The sequence below is a fragment of the Callionymus lyra genome, chromosome 11, assembly GCF_982586985.1.
Source record: "Callionymus lyra chromosome 11, fCalLyr1.hap1.1, whole genome shotgun sequence".
NCBI lineage: Eukaryota > Metazoa > Chordata > Actinopteri > Syngnathiformes > Callionymidae > Callionymus > Callionymus lyra.
This window is the reverse complement of record NC_141828.1, coordinates 17,892,965-17,919,433: the sequence shown is the minus strand read 5'-3', so window position 1 is coordinate 17,919,433 and position 26,469 is coordinate 17,892,965. Positions and strand designations below refer to the sequence as shown.

Genomic DNA, 26,469 nt, shown 5'->3' with positions numbered 1-26,469 from the left:
AATATAAATGTATCAAGACATACAGCATAGATGAAATTGTGGTCCTCTCAGACCCACGATGCAAAACATGAAGTAGACAATGAAAGGACACTAAAAAATAATAAATAAAAATAAATAATCATCAAAATGAAATAACAATACTTATATAATTAATTAAAACCAAACAGATTATCAACAAAAAATAGAGTTAATGCACGGGTAGTGCAAGGGGAGGTGAGACCAATGATCCTCTCAGATGCTCTCACGATGCGCTGCAGGGTCTTGCGGCAGTAAACGGTGCAGGCGCATCACAATATGATGCAGCTTGACAGGATGCTCTCGATGGTGCCTCTGTAAAAGGTGAGCATCATGGGTGGTAGGGCTCTTGCTCTCCTCAGTCTGCGTAGGAAGTACAGGCGCTAGTCGGCTTTTTTGGCCAGTGATGCTGTATTGTGGCTCCAGGACAGATCTTCAGAGATCTCAATGGATGCACACATTAAATCCTGTGACTAGCTGCAAGGTAGTTTCCTGCCGAGACTCCAGGATTGTTTTGTGACCTGCAGATCTTCAACAATCCTCACATCAAAACTATCTAACTACTAAGACATGTCTTATTTAGTTTAGCATGTAATTATATCTCATACTTTGGTACAATATTGCTTTTACAAAAATATTGTACATTGAACATTGTGATGATGTGAAAAGTGCAAAACAACCACACAATTGAAGCCCGGGTTTCTGACAATTTTTTTTTTTTTTATAGAACTGTAGCTCAGAAAGTTATCAAAGAATATTTGCTCTCTGCATATCAGCTCGGTTTCATTAAATCAAAAGGGTTTCCAAACTTTCCAGTGGAAACCCACAGGCCGATCTCTGATCCTTTTTCTTTTTCTTCTGTTGTTTCTAACGTGTCTTTCTCACTGGCTACTGATTGCGTCTACCTATCACTTATTTACGAGATTAACGCCCCCACAAACAGGGCAGGAGTGATTAAGTACTGACGGTAACAAGGAGACAAACCTGTGATTAAATAAAATAGCAAAATTTGCCGTTAGTATACCGGTTGTTCATTGCGAAAGAGAGCACAACTATATATTGTGATAAAGATGTTTCCTACATCCCTATTAGCAAACTAACTTCAAGGCCACATGTGGTAGGCTTGCTAGCTAGCTGTTCACTATTAGCCACATATCATCTAAAAGCTTTAACTAAATTGCGTTTAACAAAGATATTACTTACCTTTTCGTCCTACAACGTCTTCTTTCACCATTTCTCCCGCCCGTTAGCTTACAGTAATCGTACTTTTAATTAACATCGTTAAGCCCTGCCTTGTTGTGAATTAACCAATGACGATGCAGCACTTGTGATTGATGCACTCTCTTCCAATAAAATGTTGATGAGACTGCATCGTACTCTAGAGGTTTAACAGTTCTACGTCATTTGGTGCTCTGCCCTCTAACCGCTTCACTATCGGTTTACCCCTGAGGCACCGCCTAGTCTTTTAGAAAGCTCAATGAACTCGCCAACCAGCTGGGTGCAGTCCACTTCCTATAAAGGTGGGAAATACCTGCCGCACTTCCTCCCTTTTCAACTCGGCGAGAAAGCTCCAGACAGATCAATTGTATCGAAATGGCATATGTAAGTGATCTTATGAATATCAACGTGGACAAAAGTGTGTGCCTGACGTGCAATACCAGCCTGGGGAGGGGGGACACACATGTTCTCTGTTGTCTCTGCCTAGATCATGTGACTGGCCAGGCCAACCTGTAGCTCTGCCTAGAGCTGAAGACAAGTTGACGGCAATGTTGTTCAACAGAACCTATAAGGGGGGGATGCAGGTGGTCTCCCTCGCGAACAACATGTTTCTACTGTGTGGTGCGCTCAACAGGCTCACCTAGATCGAGACGACCTGGGACCTTCAGGTATGGAGTAGGTCAAAGATCCGGTATCTGCTCTCATTAGGATGTCACAGGCCTATGCGATCATGTGGGGGAGACTCCGCGATGCTGGACAGATGGGCCATCGGCATTTGTGGCTAGGCTTAGCCACGGCGCTGCCTGAGAAGGATTGCAAGGCGCTCCTGGATGGAAACATAACAGAGGACTCTCTGTTTGGTCCGTAGCTCAAGAGGATCGTGGCCCGCCAGGAGGCGGCGCAGCAGGAGTCCGCGCAGCTCTGGGATCACCTGCACAGGCGTGATGAGGAGAGGCGATGGGGATACGGTGCTCGACGACTGAGGTCCCGTTCGTCGGCTTTATCCTCTGGTGCTGGAGGGATACGGCATCAGAGCCAGGGCGATGAGTCAGCGTCGTCAACATCTGAAGCAGGAGCCAGAGAGCCAGCTTCTGCAGCAGGGTCGATGGACAATTGGTCAGCAAAAGCGAGCATGGAGCAGAGGCGGCGAGGCATCTTCCCGGCGGCCCCTCCTCCACCCTACTCTTTGAAGGGCATTTACGGAAATAAAAAAAAAGAAAATGTTATACGTTTCACGTTTCAGACGTGGAGGACGTCACGTTTGGAAATTGAAAAACGCCACAGAACAGACGCACCATGGCGCCTTTACGCGCCGTTTCCCGCCATTCTGAGAGCAGGCGAGGGCACTGAGCTACCGCCCCTGCAGGTCAGTCATCTGGAGAGGTGCGTGGCGGTCGGATCTGTCCTCAACTCATCAGCTCTGTGTAAATTCTCCAGCATATTCCTCCACATATATTCGGGTTTCGTCAGCTCCAGTGACACTAAGGGGAGCTGGGGAGACTTCCGTGGACAAGAGGGTACACGCACGACACATATCTGAGGTTTCTCCCAGTTTCTCCCACAGAGCCGAATCATATGTACGGGAGTGTGGGTTCTAGTGAATCCAGCTCGCGTACATGCTCTGTTGGTTCAAGACATGAAGATGGGTCTTGTGTGATGCCCATTCGTCATCGGCCCGACCTGGGACAGTCCCGGAGGAGAGCCGGATGACAACCCAACATACGTCAGAGCTGTGGCTCTGGCGGAACATTATTTGGCTTGGTGTCACCTGGTTTTCCTTCATAAATGATTGCAGAGGGAAGTAATCAGGCGGGGCTATGCGCTCCGATTTGCCCCTTAATGCCTGCATTTTTCAGGGATTCTCTAGACACGCGTGGTGGAAACGAGGTCTCTAATCTGCTGCAGAAGGAGGTGGTAGAGCCAGTTCCAGCAGCAGCGATGATGAGGGGGTTTTACCTTTTCAAAGCTCCCTTTTCTAGGTGAAAGGAAACTTCCAACTGCTGGGTGGCAAGAAAATGAATAGCATCACATTTTTTTATTTCTATTGGTGCTGTCAAATAGAAATTTATCGTACATGATGGATGACAGGATTCCTGTGGGTTCATTATGTGTTATCACTATAAAAAACACATTGATCAGTTTGAAACAAGTTTAATGTTGCCTGAACAAACAGATTGAAGAAATAAGAGATTAAGACAAATGTGTGTTTGTTTTTATTTTTTATTTAAATGTACTTGACAAACTGATATACCCTAGAAAGTAAAAATAACAAAACTCTCCTCTAAAACAATACAAAATAAATCAAATCAACAAAATAATTCCCCTGAATCACAGTATTTAAGTGTTCTACCTCTGCCAGCATCATTTGTAACTTAGATCTAACTAAGATCGAAAATTCCATTTGATGTCAAAACTTGTGTCGTATCAGTTAGCTAAGTTAGCTAAGTATTTGATTTGCTCTGACTTGCAGAAACTCTATCAATTGTCAAAGGGCAAAACTTATCCTTAGACATGTTTTGCCCTTCTTTATAAAAAATGAGAGGATTCTATTCTTGAATTCTTAGTGAATCAATACAAGATATAAAAAGTAGTCATGGCCGATAATTCACTTTAACTCTTACTATTATGCATTTACATTAGTAATAATAATTATTATTATATAATATATATATATATATATATATATATATATATATATATATATATAATTGTATTTATTAGATTAAATTACAGTCTGTGTAAAGAAAAAAGAGAAGAAAGAAAAGTGTTAATTTCTATATGAACTGTAATAGAACTTGTATTGTTAGATAGATGGCACTCTCTGATCTATAATATATTCCATAAACAGCTTTTTAATTACTATTTCACATCATTTTTAAACATACTAGCTCTAATATCTACTAAACTGACTCCCAAAGCTTCAATCTGATTAATGTAAAGACAATAAGACTAGTAAGAATTGTGTCCTGATGTGCATTGTCTGCATGATGATGGATTTATCTGCATTAAAAACCCTTAAATCCATATACCATTGTAATTAATGAAGCACTTTAAAACATACAGTATAGGACGGTGTCAAAACTTGGTGCTCCTCAGCACTTTGGCAGATCGGTTCTCTGTAAAATAGACACTTTCTTTTGTGTCCATCGTGGTTGGGACTGGCTCTAGTGAACCAGTATTTTTTATTCTGAAGACATCAAATTTGTTGGGTAACACACCCTTGTGGAAAAGAAAGTGGGTCAAAGATGAGAACAAGACGATGTTACTAAAACCAATGATCATGGAAATGGACTTCACTGGAGAATACTGTACATAGACTCCATCTTCCAGAGCATATCCTGGGAAGAGCAGGATTGGTGGAATCCCTAGTAAAGTTTCACCACTCAACAGTCTTATCAGTAGTCCTGACACCAATCCCATTATACCACCATAACCATTGGTTACTTTAAGGAAAAGGATGCAGACGAGTTGAGGGACGATTAGAACGTAGGACATGTCTGCACTCAAGAACAAAAACAATAAAGGGCTGTTTTTAAAGTGGGTTAAAGCAGTTCCAACAACACCCACAATGACTACAGAGATCCGAATCACCCATTGGATCTCTTTGTCTGAGGCCTGAACAGGAGAGCAGAGGAGGATGAACATAAGAATCTCTGTAAGAGCATAAATTATTTATTATCTGGTTAAAAAACGTACCTGTGGCCTTAGGATGTTCTTGTAGATGTTCGTTGAGAAGAGCGATGATGAAGAAAGCAACATAGAGTCCGCTGATGACATCACAGCTGCGGCAATACAAGCCGTACAAATGATTGAGACATAGTTCGGAGTGAGGTGCAGCAGAATGATCGGCAGTGCAATAGCTGCTTCCCCACGTTCATAAGGAGACGGTGAGCCATAAGATGTCTGGTTCCAATCTGAAAAAAGGAGCAGGTTAAGTTCTCAATTTGGGTTACAGATGCTGTATTTGATTTTTTTTACTACAATAATGTTTACTAACAAAAAAGTGAAAAAGAAAAAATGGATACAACAAAAAACATCCATTCTCACATCGAGGCAATAAAGTGACATCATAAAGAATTGGAAAAAATGTATAAAAATGTTGTTTTTGTGTGATGTAATGTATTATAACTTGTATCTTCCCAAATGGTGTTCTTTAACTGGTTATTGAGGATGTATTGACTGCCCATAGCTGATGCTGACAAACTGTGGCACTTGAGTGCGCAATGAAGGATTAATGTGAGAACTGAAGCATTGAGTCTTCAATTATTCTTGCTGGTTTGTCGACTTTTTACAGGCCAAAAAGGGGAGAGCAAATTAATTTTGAGTAGATCACTGACCAATATGTTATCTGTGAAAAACCATGTTGACCTGTCAAGGAAAACGCTTTTAATATGAAGTGTGGTTATGCAATAACAGCAGAAATATGACAGTGAGAGTGATGAGCAGAGGAAGATTTTTGTTTCAACCGATGAGGAAATTAATTTAAAAAATGAGGTTCAAGCTGAAAAAAGCAATAGCAGTCCGACAGTTAACTGAATACACTCCTTAGATTCCTAAATGATACAATGTTGTCCTCTTGATTGTTTTGAAAACAAACCTAAACTCACTTTGTCCCTGTGTGGAACACTATGCCCACCCCTGATAGATAATGAGTATCCTTTGTGAAAGTTTTGAGAATTATAAGAAGTATTTTTTGCTATTAGGATTATAAAAGACTTATAAAAGACAAAGTCCAATCTAGTGGTCTTCCAAAATTAAGACACTGTATCTACATCTACTATGTTCCCTAATGAATTCCCCTTTATTGATAGAGATTGAACTGTTGCTTACCTGTTGATGCGGCCACAGCTCCAAACAGCATAGAAGGGATAGTAAATATTGGTAAAGCAATGGCTGCAACAAAGCATGAACGCCTTGCTGATGAAATGGTTGGGGATGATAGAGTCCTCTGGTGTAGGCACTGATATCCCAAACAGCCTATGCTCTGTAACACAATGTAACGTTTGTCAAAGTTCAGAGTTATGATTCTTTAAATCGAAAATAAACTGTTCATGTGTTATACACAAAATATTCTGCATAATTTAAGACATGTTAACAGTATGACAACAGTAAGACAAGGAAAATAAGTTACATTTTAGGGATACTTCACTGATTTGTAGTCTAGAAATTTGTGGTACCCAAACTAGTTCTTTTTACCACCCATTTTCAGGGGATAGATCTTTGAAGTACCTACATAAGGTTTTGTTTTTTTTAATCTACACCTACCTCAATTTGTTTGTTATCTAAGAAAGTGTGTTTCAAATTGATTTCATAAAAAGTGTTATTATTTATTTCCTCACTTTCTTTCTGTGAGGAACCTGGTAAGGGTTTGTTATGTGTGGCTTTCTGGAAAACAATGCACTTTTACGTTTAGGCACCTCAGCGATCGTCACACTTTTTCTGTTAAAAATTGAGCCCCTATCTAAGGACAAATATACGTGGGAGGTTTTGGGACCTTTGCTGTCTGCTCTTCCCCTCTCTAGAGATTGTTTGTTTCTTTGGTAGATGATAACATTCTCATCATCACATTCAGTTAGTAAATAAAATGAGTGTTTCAACGTACCAAGAAAAGGAATTGATCAATCATCAACCCAATGTTTTTGACTTTCATTTCACCAATCCATGGAGCGTGGAGGGAGTTGTTGAACAAAGTCTCACTGATATCCAAACTATGAGGGGTCATCAGGATGAAAGGCACGCAGAACCACTGTAGATTGAAACATAATTATTTTTAATAGTTTATCAATGTATGTAAAAGTGGGGATCATAGTTTTGTGAAGTTGTAAGTATCAGGATTTTACACAGGTAAGTGAAGGTGTCATGAGACTGATCAGCTGAGTTGAAAGAACTGTGTGTTGGTCAAAGGGTAAAAAAAACAAGCAGTTTTTTTGTTTGTTTTAGCTTAGGCTGAGTCTAAAGCATTTCTTAAAATTTATAAAAACTACAGACATAAGTAGCTTCGTTGGTCTTGGATTTCACAACAGTATTTAAATATGCAGTACTGTAAGCAGAAATGGATAATAAACGCAATGGCAAGGGACCACTGTATTTACGGTAACATTTTGAGCATATTATATATAGGACAGTTTGATTAGAGATCATGGCTCATGTGCAACTTTTGCGGGAAATTTCTATGCCATTTCTAAATATTATCACATGTGTCTTAAGAAAAGGGCTTGCCAATTTTGTATTGGATGAGGCTCGTTGGAAAATACAGACCTTAGTATCATTTTGTGTGTTGTAAACGCTTGTGTACAGTAAGCCCGTGTAGGTTATAATGTGGAAAGCGTTTGGACACCTCTGACTTGGAAACTGGAAGGGTTAACCTTTCACCATGTATTATATTTCTGAGTCACAGACACCTTAAGAAAAAAAGCACATCTACCAGATCCCAATTTTTTAAAACATTTAGCAATTTAGGAAAGGTCCTAAGAAACTCACCAAGCCAAAAAAAACAAGGGAGAGTTGAATAACGTCTGTGTGTGCCACAGAGTAGAGTCCACCTAGCAGTGTGTAGGTCACTGCCACAGCTGCAGAGATCCAGACACAAACGTTGTAATCCAAATCCAGAATAACAGGCATGACTCCTCCTGTGTTGTTACATTCACAGTATTTCTTTATACACATGTTTAGAGAGCAAGGAATCATGGTCAATCAGGGAATGTTCACTTAAAAGGGGAAAATACACTTTACCTAGACTGATCAATGTTGGTGGAATATACAGCATTTCAAGCAACACTGAGAGCATGCTGATGACTGATGTCAGGACTGGCCCATACCTCAAATGGAAAGGATCCAACATTGTCGTGTAGCGACTTTCTCTCATTCGCTTTGCAAAAACGAGACCAGCTTTGAAAGAGAAGTTAAAAGATTAAATCGAGAGGTCTACAAATGATTGTGTCTCCCTGACTGCAACCATGTTTAACCTAATGATACAAAACAATTGAATATATTAAAAACAATCAACAGGGATAATTAAAAGAAAATATAGACAAGAGACTGATGGTGAATCAACCGATGATCTCCCTGCTGTCAAACAAAAAAGAAGAGGTTGGAGAAAGTACAGTGCTGAGTACTTTTCATTGGGATTTTTTGGGAATGACAATTGATGTAAGTGTACATGTGTGAGTGTGCCTGTGTGTGCATGTGTATGCAGGCATGCTTCTAATACTGAAGGTGTTGCAACAAGTTACATATGCTGTGTTAGTGACTGTGGAGCTTCCAATATGTTTCTCCTTTATAGATTTCAGTCCTTTATGTTCAATCTACAATAAAAAGTGCTCTGTGAACGCAAACAATTTCTATCTATCTTTTATTATAATGCCTCCGTATTTATGGGGTCCGAGTTGGGCCGCAAAGGTTTTCTTTGGGACTTAAAACTGGGCCCTGAGATAAAATAGGTTGGGGACCACTGTCCTCGAAGTTTCAAATTCAGAGGGTACATTTTGCACGTATGAACACAAACTTACCTAATGCATACGTTGTCATATAAGCCACCAACATCAATATAGCAGACAACAGTCCCTTGAATGGGGTATAGACCATCTCTGTGGTTCCGACTATGAAGCCTCCACCAACCCATGTAGCTAAAACCAAGAGAAGGAAGATTGTATGTAAAGTGAAAAAGTAAAAAGAAATAAAAAGCACTTAATTATATATTTTTTTGACTATTTGTCATCGAACCAGATTTGCATTACAACCAAATTATTTTCAGTATAGTCCATCAAGTTGTAACTTGTCCGTCCTCTCACCTGCAGGGGCTCACCTGACAAACCTTGTTCCTCTCTTCCCCTTCTCTAAGTCCAAAGTTGGGCTTCCCCAGTATAAAGTAATCCAATTAAAGTATGTGTTAGTTCAAAGACATGAATCTGTTCATTATTTAGAAAAAAAAGCCAAAGTGGCTCAATGGAAACTACAGAAAAACGATACACAGTATTTACACTCCTAATGTTTCATTTTCAATTAACAAAATTAGCAGGTGATGTTACAGATTGCATTGATCTTTCTTAATAACAAGGGCCTTCAGAGTCAGACTATAAACACCTGACAGCATGTAGTAAACACAATAATAGAACCTTGGTTATGAAGGTAACCAGGGAATTTTATTTCTGAAGACGTGCAAGTTTAGAAATGCATATGATCTCAAAAAAACTGATACCAGATTTCTATTCTAGTCAGTAAGAAGACAAATCCATGTCCCTGCAGTTCTTAAAAATATTATAGTTGTTCAAGTGTAACTACATGTAAAGAGCCAATAGTCTCTATTTATAATATATATTTTATGTTGTCTTGCATACATACTAATGATTTAGCCTCCAAAGTTTAAGAATTTGCTCTGTTACCTGTCAAACTGAAGACTCCAACCACCCAGTTGATGTTGCGGTTCCCTAGCACTGCCATACTCGTGCTAGTGGCTCCACTCTTTTTCTGCTCCCTTCGGGCCTTATAAGAAGCCCAGATGCCACAGCCAAAGATTAAAAGGTAGAACATTGCCATAACCACAACTCCTGGGATGTTGACAGCCATGGTGCTGGATCATATCTGAAGATTTCCGGGCTAAGAGTGGGAGGGTGGATGCCTTTTTTTTTTTTTCATGTCTTTGAACCTGCTTCTCTACATTCCCTTATTTCACTGAGACACAAAAGCAAAAATGCAATTAGTTATTACGACCTCTTTTAATGATTGCTGAGGATGACTATGAGTTCTTGTTACTGTAAGATATAACGATAACAACTTTAACAGACTAGATAAACTTTCTGCAAACATAGCAAAGTTCAGCCCACCATAAACATAGTATCAATGTGACGTTGGTGAAAGTGTAACTAAAATTGATCAGATTCACAAGTCTGTTCCTCACCAGGCTCTTGTCGACCGATTGCATGCTCGTCACTGAATTTTCTCTTTCACATGGAAGGCATTTGGGCATGGATTAAAGAGGGATGGCTGTTTTTGATCTAAAATAGTTGTGTAAAATGTGTTTATATTCAATGGTTTGTGTACATTACTGAAACCAACATTACAAGTACAATAGCGAGTTGGCAGATCCATTAACCTGTTCGCGGGCTATATGCACTCTGATGATGTCTCGTCCCTGAAGAAGGATGATGGGCGCCTGTGAGTAAATGTCAAGGATAAAGTGTGCGATTGACCTTAAAAGAGCATGATGAAGAGCAACTTCTGGGGTTGGGATATCTTCTCTATTGTTTGGGATATCATTGCACCAATCATATCACTCTCATCTTCCAGCACCTTCACTGGCTCCCATTCAGTCAACGAATCCCCACAAACTCCTCCACAACTTCACACCACCGGTTTGACCTCATACTCGCATACATTCTGATCTCTCTGCTGCCCCTCTTTCATTCACCTCTCTCTGCCATCTGCCTGCCTCAGCACAATGGGAAGCAAAGCCATCAGTCGCTGGAACTCTCTACCACCTGAACTCTATAACTGTGACTCTCAACCACTCTTCAAGAGCGGCTTTATTCGTCATTACATATTGGTATACATACGTGGAATTTTTCGTGGTTGTGGACGACTCCGGAATTTGTAAAAAAAAAAAATAGATTAAGTAAAAACAATATATACTGTAAGGAAATGATGACAATTGATAAAGGTAAGACAAAACGTATTAAGTCAACAATTAAATAGCACATTAACTTTAATTATTACTATTTTCTTTAATATAATCAAACAGTTTAGTGAATAGAATTGAAGATGACGAAAGAATGTGTGTGAAGATGAAACAGCAGGGGGGGTCAGTGAGGAAAAGAGGGAAGTCTTAGAAGTTCAACCTCTAAGTGAAACCACTAATGCAAGGAAGGATGCAAAGGTGTGGCTGATACTGGTCGACGGTGCATAGCATAGCAGAGAAACGAGTTATCCTTAAGACGTTGTTTTAGTAAAATAAACCATTGCTTTGAAGGAACAGCACTTTTTCTTTTACAAAAGTTCAGGACATGTTTATATAAGGAGTGTACCATTAGTGTGTATGGCAATTTATATCCTTGGCACTGAAGACAGTGTCAATTGGAATACTTGTCAGGATATGCAGACATGGCAAGAAATATTACAAATTACAAATATCCGGATGTTATCCGACGAATGAATGTAGTGTTAATCTGGGTGGATGAGGTAATCATTTCTGCCACCTATAAACAAAAAATGGTGGATGTAGATGACATGCATTCAGACAATTTCAAGATGGAAGACTTAGCTAAGCTTAAGCATTTTCTTGATATAGATTTTTACTCCAATCTGATGGATGTGTAAGGAACCAAAACAGGTACGTGAGAGGCAGGCGGAGCTCAGAGGTACAACAGACAGTTTTGTGTTTCAAGAGAGTGACAGTGAGAAGTTAGGCCTAATAGTTTAGAGTGACCCATAATTACTGTGTAAGCCTAAGTAAGATCAGTTCTTTAGGTTCAGGAAAAATGAAGAAAGGGCCCACAGGAGCGCTTTTAACCTGTGAGACAGAATAAACAGGTATGGCCTCTACTATGCAAATGTGTATATATTCAGGGAAACTGTTGAAAAATAAAGATGACTACAAATAAAACCAAAGAGAAGTATATGAGGATAATCAGGAACCAATCATCTTAGCCAAAAAAAACACAAAACAATAGTCAGACAGAGGTGTAAATATCAGGTGATCTGCTGTGAAGTACGGAATTGTAACAATTGTATTCTGCACTACTGTTGTAGACGTCACAAGCAAACATGGAATCAAAACTGTAAAAGGTTAGCAGAAATAACGTTGGTGTCTTAAGAGCGGAAAATGCAAATTTGTGTTGTATTCTATTGTGTTTATTCTTTTTTATTTTTATTTTAGCAACCTGAGTAAAATTCAGAGATTCAGAATCATTCTTTATTTAGTGTACTCAGTTGATAAGGTACATAAATCAAAAACAAAAAAAAATGACAACTAACAAAAAGACAATGTTAGATTGTAAAATTGTATTATACTGCTAATAAACTGTAGATGTAATGTATTATTTTCGCCACAGTGAGGAGTAAGAGTTTAAGACAGAAGCTCATGTGACCTCATCACATTTTTCTTGATAAAGCCACCTCTAATTTTTAGTTTCTGTCAGTATTGTGGGAATTTGAAGTTCAGTAAGTCTTTATTAAATATGCTTTAATAAGCTAATGTTAACGCGACAATTTTACATTAAAATAAAGTGACATGTAAATCATGTTTTTAGGCATTTTAAGGGGAGAGGGGTTCTAAATGTTTGTATGTTACACAAGCTAGGATAGTCACAACTGATTGAATACACTATTTTTGAGAATAAGGTTGACACACAAGAAACTCCCGGTAGACTATTATTCCTAGTAAATAGGAAAACAGATGACAAAGTTCAGTTAGTGTCAAAATATCTCTGACCTCAAGATCATTGGCTAGACGGCTGAACAGCTGAGTTTTTGAGCTGCAGTTTTGAGGTCCACTCTCATCTGGAGAAATAGAAAATGACACGGCTGCCAAAAGAAAAAGAAAATTGCATTTAAAAAATATATGCGTTTAGTCATGAGCAATGGTAATATTTACCCGCTAGTGAGAGCATTAGTAACACTCCTTTTATTTATTTACACAGCACTTTCCTGGATATTTACAAACTGCTGTGATGCAATATGAGCCATGAGTCAACATCCGAGGAACAAATGTCATGAAATCAATAAAGTGTACAGGGATATATCTTACATTTAAATTTTTCAACAAAGTCACGTGTCATCGTTTATTTTTGTTTTTGCTTTTCAATACAAAACAACAACTCAAAATACTAAACTCAAAAAAATGCAACACAAATGGCAGTGGCCTGCTTTTTTTGTCAGAACTGTGTTTATTTGTAGTGGTAATGGATATAATATATGAGCGGCTTGTTTTAATTCATTTCAGTTTCACTTCATTGTTTATCTTATGTTTGTAGGTTACACATTGCAATACAATCCAAAGTTGTTTTTTTAATTTAACTTAAAACTGTCTAATCTCTGTGCTGTGTGCCTTCAGTGGTGTGAGAAGCATTGCATTATCAAAGTGGTTCCAGTGTAGGGGTGAGCTCAGAATGACTCAACTCAACTAAACTTTATTTATAAAGCACTTTAAAAACAACAACAGTCGTTTACAAAGTGCTGTACAGTGACATAATAGAAAGCATAGTTAAAACACACAAAGGTGAAAACAATATCAAATAAAACAAGTAAAAAGCACTCAAAACAGCTCAGAGTCTCATGCTGTGTAAAAAGGCAGGGAATAAAAGTGTGACCTTGTCCAGCTCGGGCCTGATGTTGACAAACAATTCATTGAAACTATTTGTTATGACTCGTTGGTTCTCTTCCTGTCCCAGTTTTAATGAACTGTCTGTACAGAGTGTTTTTTTTCCGCAAGCATTTATCTATGTTTTTTTAAGCCATGGTTTCCATTCCTTATTCTGATGCGTGTTTCTTTTTTCACAAGACAAAGTTTGCAGAAAGGAATCATATGGTTTATTCACATCTGTTTCATTATAAATATTGTTCCAGTTTTGCTTAAGTAGTTCATTGTTTAGAGTATTCATTACTTTTTCTGTCCTGACTCTAATGTATGTGTTTTTATTCAGTGTCTGTCTCGCAGTGTTTTCCAAGTTATATGTAGCGAAGATTGATAGGTGGTGACTTATGTCATTAATCAGGAGACCTCTTGCTATATCATTAGCGTTAGTTAAAATGTTATCAATTAGAGAAGCACTGTGTGTTGTGATCCTGCTTGTGATAAGAGGTTGTAAGCCAATTGTGAACATTATATTGGTGTGCTCATCAATTAGCGTGTTCTTTTGGATTGAGCAGGTCTTTTTGCGTGAACTTGTGGGAGCCTGCTACAATTGCCAACCATAATATAAACCTTATTTTTAGGGATGCCCCTGACTTCACTTTCAAAGCCTTTTTTTTCTCTGTTCATTTCACAGTAAATAATAAAACATAATTTCACCTTAAATAAAGTGTACACTTGGCTTTTGTTTTATTAGTTTTAAATACATCCCTGACTTTACTCTTAATGAATTAGATTAAAGTCTATATTGCTAATGTATATAGATCATGTAATAGGATATTTACTTTACTCTTATTAATATATATAAGAGATCGATATGTGTATATATACTGTATATTGGAATCACACTAAAGGATCCCAGAGCCCATACCCCTGTCAGAAATGCTTCGAATTCATTAATACAATCTGATTCCAGTTATGTCAGACGATTAAAAAAAAGCACATTATGACTAGCACAACATAGTGAAACAACTGTCTACTGCATGTCCCAGAATGCAATGTGCAAGCCCTTAAGAAATTCATACGCTCTATTAATATTATTTTCTTTGGAAAATTAATGGCATCACATTTTTGAATTTCTATTTGTGCTGTCAAATCAAAATGAATTGTATGTGATGGATGACAGGATTCCTGTGGGTTCATTTTGTGCAATCAAAAAATAACAAAACATTGATATTTATCAGTTTGAAACATGTTTAATGTTGCCTGAAGAAACAGATGGAAGAAATAAGGGAGTAAGATGTTTTTTGTTTTTCATTTATTACTAATTACTATTTCACATCATTTTTAAACCTACTAAGCTCTAATATCTAGTAAACTGACTCACAAAGCTTCAATCTGATAATGTAAAGACAATAAGACTAGTAAGAATTGTGCCTTGGTGTGCATTATCTGCATGATGATGGATTCATCTCCATTAAAAACCCTTAAATCCATATACCATTGTAATTTATGAAGTACTTTAAAACATACAGTATAGGCAGGTTTCAAAACTTGGTGCTCCTCAGCACCTTGGCAGATCGGTTCTCTGTAAAATAGACACTTTCTCTTGTGTCCATCGTGGTTGGGACTGGCTCTAGTGAACCAGTATTTTTGATTCTGAAGACATCAAATTTGTTGGGTAACACACCCTTGTGGAAAAGAAAGTGGGTCAAAGATGAGAACAAGACGATGTTACTAAAACCAATGATCATGGAAATGGACTTCACTGGAGCATACTGTACATAGACTCCATCTTCCAGAGCATATCCTGGGAAGAGCAGGATTGGTGGAATCCCTAGTAAAGTTTCACCACTCAACAGTCTTATCAGTAGTCCTGACACCAATCCCATTATACCACCATAACCATTGGTTACTTTAATGAAAAGGATGCAGACGAGTTGAGGGACGATTAGAACGTAGGAGATGTCTGCACTCAAGAACAAAAACAATAAAGGGCTGTTTTTAAAGTGGGTTAAGGCAGTTCCAACAACACCCACAACGACTACAGAGATCCGAATCACCCAATGGATCTCTCTGTCTGAGGCCTGTATAGGAGAGCAGAGGAGGATGAACATAAGAATCTCTGTAAGGGCATCAATTATTTATTATCTGGTTAAAAAACGTACCTGTGGCCTTAGGATGTTCTTGTAGATGTTCGTTGAGAAGAGCGATGATGAAGAAAGCAACATAGAGTCCGCTGATGACATCACAGCTGCGGCAATACAAGCCGTACAAATGATTGAGACATAGTTTGGAGTGAGGTGGAGCAGAATGATCGGCAGTGCCATAGCTGCTTCCCCACGTTCATAAGGAGACGGTGAGCCATAAGATGTCTGGTTCCAATCTGAAAAAAGGAGCAGGTTAAGTTCTCAATATGGATTACAGATGCTGCATTTGATTTTCTTTACTGTTGTTTACAAACAAAAAAGTGAAAAAGAAAAAATGGAGACGACAAGAAACATCCATACTCTCATCGAGGTAATAAAGTGACATCATAAAGAATTGGAAAAAATGTATAAAACTCTGTTTTTGTGTGATGTTCTGTATTATAACTTGTATCTTCCCAAATGGTGTTCTTAAACTGGTTATTGAGGATGTATTGACTGCCCATAGCTGATGACAATTCTGACAAACTGTGGCAGCACTTAAGTTTGTAATGAAGGATGAATGTGAGAAATGAAGCATTGAGTCTTCAATCTTTCTGCTGGGTTGTCGACTTTTCACAGGCCATAAAGGGGAGAGCAAAGTAGATCACTGACCAAAATGAATCTGTGAAAAACCAAGTTGACCTGTCACAGACAACACTGCTAATACGAAGTGTGGTTATGCAATAACAGCAGTAATATGACAGTGAGGGTGATGAGGAGAGGAATATTTTGGTTTCAACCAAAAGCGCCCTCAGTTAAAAAAAATTGGTTCCTGCTGAAACTAGCAATACCAGTGCGACAGTCAACTGAGTACATTCCTTAGATTCCTAAATTATACAATGTTGTCCTCTTGATTGGTTGGAACACAGACCAGAACTCACTGTGTCCCTTTGTGGAACCCGATGCCCACCCCTGATAGATAATTAATTTCCTTTGTGAATGTTTTGAGAATTAATTAGTTTTGAGAATTGTAAGAAGTATTTTTTGTTATTAGATTTACAAAAGACAAAGTCCAATCTAGTGGTCTTCCAAAATTAAGGCGCCGTATCTTCATCTACTATGTTCCCTAATGAATTCCCCTTTATTGATAGAGATTGAACTGTTGCATACCTGTTGATGCGGCCACAGCTCCAAACAGCATAGAAGGGATAGTAAATATTGGTAAAGCAATGGCTGCAATCAAGCATGAACGCCTTGCTGATGAAATGGATGGGGATGACAGAGTCCTCTGGTGTAGGCACTGATTTCCCAAACAGCCCAGGCTCTGTAACATAATGTAACGATTGTCAAAGTTCAGAGTTACGATTCTTTAAATCGAAAATTAACTGTTCATGTGTTATACACAAAATATTCTGCATAATTTAAGACATGTTAACAGTACGACAACAGTAAGGAAGGAACAAGGAAAATAAGTTACATTTTAGGGGTACTTAACTGATTTGTATAGTCTAGAAATTTGAGGTCAAATAGAAAAAAATGACTAAATAAAACCAAGCCTATAGTGCACCCCAGTGGTCTCCAAACTACTATTTTTTTACCACCCATTTTTAGGGGGTTGATAACTCTTTGAAATACCTCCATAAGTAAGGTTTTTTTTTTTTTTTAATATACACGTACTTCAATTTGTTTGCTATCTAAGGAAGTGTGGTTCAAATTGATTTCATAAAAAGTGTTATTTATTTCCTGACTTTCTTTCTGTGAGGAACCTAGAAAGGGTTTGTTATGTGTGGCTTTCTGAAAACACACACTTTTTCTGTTAAAAATTGAGCCCCTATCAAAGTACAAATTTCCGTGGGAGGTTTTGGGACCTTTGCTGTCTGCTCTTCCCCTCTCTAGAGGTTGTTTGTTTCTTTGGTAGATGATAACATGCTCATCATCACATTCAGGTAGTCAATAAAATGAGTGTTTAAGAATGTACCAAGAAAAGGAATTGATCAATCATCAATCCAATTTTTTTGACTTTAATTTCACCAATCCATGGAGCGTGGAGGGAGTTGTTCAACAAAGTCTCACTGATATCCAAGCTATGAGGGGTCATCAGGATGAAAGGCACGCAGAACCACTGTAGATTGAAACACAATTATTTGTAATAGTTTATCAATGTGTGTAAAAGTGGGGTTCATTGTTATGTGAAGTTTTAAGTTCAAGATTCAGGATACACAGGTAAGCGAAGGTGTCATGAGACTGATCAGTTGAGTTGACAGAACTGTGTGTTGGTCAAAGGGTAAAAAAAACAAGCAGTTTTGTTGTTTGTTTTAGCTTAGGCTGAGTCGTACAGGATTTCTTAATAAAATTGATAAAAACTAAAGACATATTAGTAGCTTCGTTGGTCTTTGATGTCACAACAGTATTTAAATATGCTGTACTCTAAGCATAAATGGATAACAAACGCAATGGCAAGGGACCACTGTATTTACGGAAAAATGTTGAGCATATTAAGACTGTATGATTAGAGATCATGGCTCATGTGCAACTTTTGCGGGAAATTTTGATGCCATTTCTAAATATTTTCACGTGTCTTAAGAAAAGGGCTTGCCAATTTTGTATTGGATGAGTCTCGTTGGAAAAAACAACCCTTAGTATCATGTTCCTTTTTGTGTGTTTTAAACGCTTCTGTACAGTAAGCCCATGTAGTTTATAATGTGGAAAGCGCCTGTGACTTGGAAACTGGAAGAGTAAACATTTCACTGTTATATTTCCGAGTCACAGAAAATAAGCACATCTACTAGATCTCAATTTAAAAAAATATTTAGTCATTTAGCAAAGGTTCAAAGAAACTCACCAAGCTGAAAAAAACAAGGGAGAGTTGAATAACGTCTGTGTATGCCACAGAGTAGAGTCCACCTAGCAGTGTGTAGGTCACTGCCACAGCTGCAGAGATCCAGACACAAACGTTGTAATCCAAATCCAGAATAACAGCCATGACTCCTCCTGCGTGGTTTCATTCACAGTATTTCTTTATACACATGTTTAGAGAGCAAGGAATCATGGTCAATCAGGGAATGTTCACTTAAAAGGGGAAAATACACTTTACCTAGACTGATCAATGTCGGTGGAATATACAGCATTTCAAGCAACACTGAGAGCATGCTGATGACTGATGTCAGGACCGGCCCATACCTCAAATGGAAAGGATCCAACATTGTCGTGTAGCGACTTTCTCTCATTCGCTTTGCAAAAACGAGACCAGCTTTGAAAGAGAAGTTAAAAGATTAAATCGAGAGGTCTACAAATGATTGTGTCCATGACTGCAACCATGTTTAACCTAATGATACAAAAAAAGTGAGCATATTAAAAACCACTTACAGGGAATCATGAAAAAGTGAATCTAAAAATATAAGTAAAATAACCAATAAATAGCAATGACACATAATGTTTAAAATTTAAAACGATATGAAACATTTTCAAATGTTCTTTTCATCGTATTTTTTTTTTCATTCGAGTATTTTACATGAGACAAGGAAATGAGCGATAAGAACTTTTGTTATTATCTGCCGGACCTAATTGCAGTGGACCGCAATGCACTTGACTCGTTTACGCTTGGCGTTGATAGCAAAAGCTGGAGTAGAAAAAATGGATATCTGTTTCATATGCTGTTAGTGACTGTGGAGCTTCCAATATGTTTCTCCTTTTTAGATTTCAGTCCTTTATGTTCAATCTTCAATAAAAAAGTGCTCTGAGAACGCAAACAATTTCTATCTATCTTTCATTATAATGTCTTCGCATTTTTGGGGTCAGAGTTGGGCCGCAAAGTTCTTTGACACTTAAAAGTGGGCCCTGAGATAAAATAAGATGGGGACCACTGTCCTCGTTATTTCAAATTCAGAGGGTACATTTTGCATGTATGAACACAAACTTACCTAATGCATACGTTGTCATATAAGCCACCAACATCAATATGGCCGACAACAGTCCCATGGATGGGGTATAGACCATCTCTGTGGTTCCGACTATGAAGCCTCCACCAACCCATGTAGCTAAAACCAAGAGAAGGAAGATTGTAAGTAAAGTGAAAAAGTATAAAGAAATAAAAGGCACTTGACTATATATTTTTTTACCATTTGTCATCGAACCAGTGTTGCATTACAACCAAATTATTTTCAGTACAATCCATCAAGTTGTAACTTCTCCGTCCTCTCACATGCAGGGGCTCACCTGACAAACCTTGTTCCTCTCTTCTCTTCCTCTTAGTCAAAAGTCGGGCTTTCCCAGTATAAACTCAATTCAATGATTACAGTATGTGTTAGTTCAAACACATGAATCTGTTCATTATTTAGAAAAATAAGCCAAAGCGGCTCAATGGAAACTCCAGAAAAACGATACACAGCATTTACACTCCTAATGTTTCATTTTCAATTACCAAAATTATCAGGTGATGTTACAGAGTGCATTGATCTTTCTAAGCAACGAGGGCCTTGAGAGTCAGACTATAAACACCTGACAGCATGTAGTAAACAAAATAATAGAGCCTTGGTTATGAAGGTAACCAGGGGATTTTATTTTTGAAGACGTGCAATTTTGTAAATACATATGATCTCAGAAAATTGATATCTGATTTCTATTCTAGTCAGCAAGAAAGCAAATCCATGTCCCTTCAGTTATTATAAATATTATTATAGTTGTTCAAATGTAACTTCATATAAAGAGCCAATAGTCTCTATGTTTAATATATTTTATGTTGTCTTGCATAGACTAATGATTTAGCCTCCACGGTTTATTTAATCTATGTCATGCCTCAACATCTTTTAAGAATAATGAACCAGTTAAGAATTTGCTCTGTTACCTGTCAAAGTGAAGACTCCAACCACCCAGTTGATGTTGCGGTTCCCTAGCACTGCCATACTCATGCTAGTGGCTCCACTTTTTTTCTGCTCCCTTCGGGCCTTAAAAGAAGCCCAGATGCCACAGCCAAAGACTAAAAGGTAGAAAATTGCCAAAACCACAACTCCTGGGATGTTGACCGCCATGCTGCTGGATCACAAATGATGTTTTCATTCAAGATTTCCGGGCTCAGAGTGGGAGGGTGCATGCCTTTTTTTTTAATTCTTTGAACCTGCTTCTCTACATTCCCTTAGTCCACTGAGACACAAAAGCAAAAATGCAATTAGTTAACAATGCCTAGTATGCCTCCAGGACCTCATTTAATTATTGGTGAGGATGACTATGAGTTCCTGTTATGTAAGATAAGATATTACGATAACAACTTTACCAGACTAGATAAACTTTCTGCAGACATAGCAAAGTTATCTCGATCGCTTAAATAGCTTTCAAACACCCTGGATAGGAGACCACTCAACTACTCCAACCTATTCAACCCCCGTTGAACTAACTCTAGACTAATCACCAATGAGACCTTATCCATCACAGTGATTGTTCGGAAAAAATTAACTAGCACTGACTATACTGCCAAATACCTGTGGAGCCTCTCAGCACAGAAACACAATGAGAGCTAACTGGCCTACACACCGGCTGGCAGAGCCTCCATACCAGGATATTGGGAGACACCGCTCAAATCCCAAATATCCCCAAATTTATGATGGCTACTTGGCTTACCGAAAAAGTAAGTCTACATTAATCAACCATAGGCCAAGTATCCTAACTAGTTTAGGAATCTGGAAAAACGTCAGATGCCTCGTAGAGGGAGCTGGTTATACTTCCAACCCTACTCTGAATCCCAGGGGTTACCAGGTCATGTAACTCCGTCTCCTCTGCCTATCAATTCCACTTAAATTCTAATCAACGTTTTTTCAACGATGCTTCTTCTTCCCGGGACACGATAGTGTCGTCTACACTTAAAACAACAACAAACAACAACTGACCATGCAATACCCCATAAAACGAGCATCAGCTTAAGAAAGCAGTATTGAAAAATATAATCTAAATTTGTGACAGAACCAGAGACTTACGTTTATTCTTCCAGGCAACAAAAACTAATATAAAATATAAATATATGTAATCTTTCCTAACCAAAAATATAAACTAACAAAAATCTACGTAAAAAATAAGATATAATCTTTCTCACCTGATTCCTGAAGTAAGGTATAGTTGCCGGCCTGGTTGCCTGGAGAACAATCAGCTCAGAGTTTGTCTAGGAATAAAAAGGGCCTTCAGACCACCAGACCACGCCAAGGGTCACAGGAGCAAGTTGTGGGGATTTTGTGTTCCGGTGAACCGACCCCTCCCCAGTCTCGTACGCGATGGTGGAGAATGAGAATTTAAGAAAAATGCTTGTTTAGTGAATTATGCAGAAGTCAGAGACAAACTTACGTGAACACGGGCGCTAGCAAGCAGAGAGATCTATCGCGGACGCTTTCGAATGCCAGAACGCAAATATCTCACAGAATAGTGGATCTTTTATAGTATGAATATTCAGGTTAACTCCTCTAGTCAATTGTGCATGTAGGATTGGTCAGTAACTGTAAACACTTGATTCTAAGATTGCCGCCGCATCTGGTCGTCGTGGAAATTTACCAAAGTTTGTTGTCTTCTAGGGAAAATCTGTTCCCAGTTACTTGCTGGCCTGTTGTGTCTTTTCAGGTTCCCACAGACTTTCTGGGAATCTGGGATTGATTACAGTAAAGTTGTTTCCTTACATTACATTACGTACGAGACTGCGGAGAGGTCTGTTCACCGGAACACACAATCCCCACAGTACAAAATATACAAGAGAAAGAATACTAATACTAATAAACACAGTGCAGAAACTTGAATGAGAATAAACCCTAAAACTCATGTGTTCTGCCTTGCATACTCATTAATTCCATGTTAAACTGTTGATTCAAAGATAAAATATAAATTTCATGTATATTTTAGTTAAAGTATAGAATATATTTCCCTTCAAATGTATAAACATGTATGTAATCTAACCGTGTTGTGTGGGTTTACCCTGGGCACTCCGGTTTCCTCCCACAGTCCAGAAACATACAGAGGTTGATTGAGAATTTGGGGAAATTGTCCATAGGTATGAGTTTGTGTGTGAATGTCTTCGTGTGCCCTGCGACAGACTGGCGTCCTGTGCAGGGTGTCCCCTGCCTGTCGCCCAATGAAACTGGGATGAAACTTTGCCTCTAGGTAAGAATACCTTAAAAAGTTGAAGAACATCCTTTGAGTCTTAGTCCAAAGAAAACTATTACATTTACCTGGATAAAAACAATGAATTGGCCTTATCAATTAATTATGTTTATATTAAACACAAGTTTAAATCAAACTCTTGAAGTCACTACTTGTTCTTGTGATTAATGTTCTTTACTGAAAAAGAGGCTCTTAAATTGATTATAAAAAAAATATGAGAAATTGTAAAGGCAACTAACGTACTTATTAAAGGATTTATTAAAAGCAACAAAGAGAAAAGGGAGAACAGTTAAGGAAAATGTAATGGAATGATGATGCTATTGAAGAAGGAACCAAGAGGTTGTTGACTGGAAATTAAGGTCAACGGGATGATGGATTTTATTAACTGTGGGTCGAAGCCCAGCAGGTAATTCACAAAGCAATCCGTATGATCATCAGATTCTTATCACCATTCACATGACTTCATACAGGACACAAGGGGGTCCGCCCTCCGGATCTAAGGTGTAGTCTACTGAGCGTTCTAATTCTCTCATTGTTTCTACCCCTCTTCCCATGTCCATGTTTCTTATTCCAATGATGGCTTCATATGTTTGTTCGGAATTCACCGGTTGGTCTTTTCTAACCCTTATCCTTAGCACCTGGTCTAAAACTTCTATTGCAACTTAACAACTGTTTACTATTAAAATAACTGTTACTACCTTAAAATTTACTTAAACTTCAAAATGGAAAAACTTTCAAAATGTCTTGCCTTAAATTTCAAAATGGCTTCTTTTAAATGTAGAAATGATTTATTATTCAACCTGGCTATTTTTCCAAAATGGCTTCTCTTTTAAAATTACTTATTTTTTCAAAATGGTTACTTTTCCAAAATGGCTTCTCTTGGACTACAAAACTAGTTATTTTTCAAAATGGTTACTTTTCCAAAATGTCTTCTGTTAAATTTCAAAAATGGCTTCTGTTGGACTACAAATGATCCCTCTGATTCAAAATGGCATCACCTTATCTTCAAAATGACGTTTTTAATTCAAAATGGAGAATCTCTGTAATCGGAGTGGGTTGGTTGTATCCTCTAGTCCCACCCCTCTAGTGTCTTTCATATCTTCCTGATTTGGCCTCAGTCTAGTTTTGACCACTCTGGTCAATAGTCCTCTATGAAAACCTTTTCCACCTTGTGGTCCAGAGGACTCTACAGGCAACGCCCTTCTCCTCAATTTTCAACTGCGACACACACTAAAATATTACGAGGCCCAAATTTCCCCATTCAAACCTGTTACTCCAAGTAAACCAGATCTCAATTTTAACTGCGTCACACACTTCAGAATCAACTATTTCGATCTCCCTTTGGGCCTGTAACTCAGACAAAGTCACAACACAATAACTGAGAGTGATTATTATAATAACCCTTTACGCCACCACAATGCTTGCTTTGATATCATGTATTGCTCCTGATGGTGAACTTGGCGCAAGTGTGCATGCCTACTCACATCAGTATGTGTGAATGGTTGAATTTCCCCTCGCGGGACTAATAAGGGATTCTAAAAAAAAAATTAAAAAAAATTAAAAAATGTAAGGAACAATATTAATTAATCAGGAAGTAACTGACTATATAGGCTTTTATGATCGTCAACTTCTGGGAAAGCTTTACAACTTATTTTAAGCTAATCTTGCTACCTTTGATCAATTTGAAAAATCCCAACAAATCAGTCAATGCAAAAGTGACAATGTTACAGTTTCTTACGTCGTCCAGAGGAGAGAGGATGTCGGTTGCGGTGAGGAGGAGGATGATGAAGAGGTGAGCAGCTGGCTGCGGAAAACGCTGACGGTCTTCTTCGTTCCACTCCTGGTCATTTGTTGCAGGCTGGCAAAGTTCTTTCTCCACCGAGTTGGCGTAACCGACCAGAAACATACTGTAGCTCTAGACACATGGATCTTCTCTAGAAGAGCAGTTTAGTTGCTTGGTGGAGCCGGCTCTTTCTAACGATCAAAATGATATCAAACATTACATGTTATGAAAACACAATAGAGAGATGTATGTTCAAACAGCATATAGACATCAAAACACTTTTATGTTTGGTTATATAGTTCATTTGACATTCTTCTTTGGCTTCTCTGTATCTGAAAATATTTTATTGAACAAGAAAATTAGTCATCCGGTGATTCTGGTTCTCTGTGGTCATTTTGGCTCACCGGCCACGTGTGGAGGATGGTCGGCCTTTTTGATGCCAGAAGATTGATAGTGAAAGGTCTGCACTTAAAAGTAGTAAAATGAGGGCTATGGTGTTTTAGTGATAGCTAACACAAACAAGGATTTCACTACATAGTCATCCTTTGGAAAAAAAAACAAACTCATATAATACATTAGGAAAAACAGACTTGTCTCACATGCACAGTGGATAATGTCCCTGGTGCCTACTTACATCATTGTTTAAGACGATATTTGGGGTAGAGGCCAACTTCACTTACTGTTATGTTAAAATTAGTGCTTGTTAACATTTGGACAGTGGACAGACCATATTTTTTTAAATTGTAGATGTTGGTTGTAATAGTTTGTTTTGTCTTAGATTAGGGAGGTAGGACACTATTCATTTAATTATGTCAACAGAAAAAATAAAATGTAATAACTTTGAAAGAAGATCATTATGCTTTACTATATTCATTGCCCTTTTCAAATCCAAGAAGACTCCCACAGCAAACCCACTATCTAGTCTCTGATTAGCTGCAGAAACATCTCAAGGCTGCACAGTGGAAACAGAAGGCACCTTCTGCTCCTGGAGCTGACATTTAAACCTCATTGTAAAGGCTGTGAATAATTATGTACATGTCATTCTCTGTTATTTTATTGTTAATACATTTGCCAAAAGTTGAAATTAACATTGTCATTATGGGGTATTTTGTGTAGAATTTTGAGGAAAACATACATTTAATCCATTTTGAAACAAAGTTGTAACATACAAATCGTGGAAAAGATGAAGCGCTGTTAATACTTTCCGGGTTTACTGTACTTTGCTTAGATACATTAGTTAGAACAGTTCAGGAAAAATTGCCAAAGTGGGGCTTGGTTCAGAAAAGAACCCCCCACCAATTTGTATACTCCTGTCACTTGTCATAGTCAAAGACTAAGAACCTAGTTAAAATTGTTGTTTTCCAGAACTGACATATTTATGCTGGACGCTCCACGCCAAAGACTAAAATATACATACCAAAAACTCTGGATCACTCCTGCATATTACAGATCCTATGTTTTCCATCTCGAAGCATAAGAGGGATGTACCTCTTTTGTATCTCCAAAGGATGAATTTATCCTCATTCCCTGCACACTTTAAATGGATCACAGTTTACCATGTCATTAATTTTTGGAGAGGAGTGTAGTTTATAACAGCAAACTTTACAGACCAGATTTACTGTCTGCAGACGGAGCAAAGTGCACAATATTCCTGAGTTGCATTTAGGCATTCATTTGTCAGCAGGTCACCTCGACCTAAACAGAAAAATTGCCAGGCACTGATTTGCCAATGAGATTGTTGTTTCAACCAGGTTGTTAAATACGTTCTTATTATCATTTTTCTTTGGGGCTTCGTGAAACTGGGGCAGATGTTAATAGTTCCAATTTTTAAAGAATGAAAAGAGAGTTAAAATTTGAGTCTTTTACAAAACTATTTTTTGGCACACAGTGCCTTAAAAAACTATTCATAC

The 26,469-nt window shown here is 38.1% G+C and overlaps 2 protein-coding genes across 2 annotated transcripts; both read right to left on the bottom strand.

Moving 5' to 3' along the window:
• Positions 1-3,439: 3,439 nt before the first annotated feature.
• Positions 3,440-9,801, bottom strand: LOC148069428 (high affinity choline transporter 1-like). The gene is made up of 8 exons (XM_087802115.1): positions 9,615-9,801; positions 8,742-8,858; positions 7,966-8,121; positions 7,714-7,862; positions 6,836-6,979; positions 6,064-6,217; positions 4,930-5,147; positions 3,440-4,848 (listed from the first exon to the last, which is right to left on the bottom strand). Exons 1-8 carry the CDS (start codon positions 9,796-9,798, stop codon positions 4,309-4,311), a joined length of 1,662 nt encoding a protein of 553 aa, XP_087658241.1. The 5' UTR covers positions 9,799-9,801; the 3' UTR covers positions 3,440-4,308.
• A 5,262-nt stretch (positions 9,802-15,063) lies between these two features.
• On the bottom strand, positions 15,064-20,672 carry LOC148069427 (high affinity choline transporter 1-like). Its single transcript, XM_087803282.1, has 8 exons — positions 20,489-20,672; positions 19,566-19,682; positions 18,740-18,895; positions 18,488-18,636; positions 17,624-17,767; positions 16,816-16,969; positions 15,685-15,902; positions 15,064-15,603 (listed from the first exon to the last, which is right to left on the bottom strand). Exons 1-8 carry the CDS (start codon positions 20,670-20,672, stop codon positions 15,064-15,066), a joined length of 1,662 nt encoding a protein of 553 aa, XP_087659408.1.
• Positions 20,673-26,469: the final 5,797 nt, after the last annotated feature.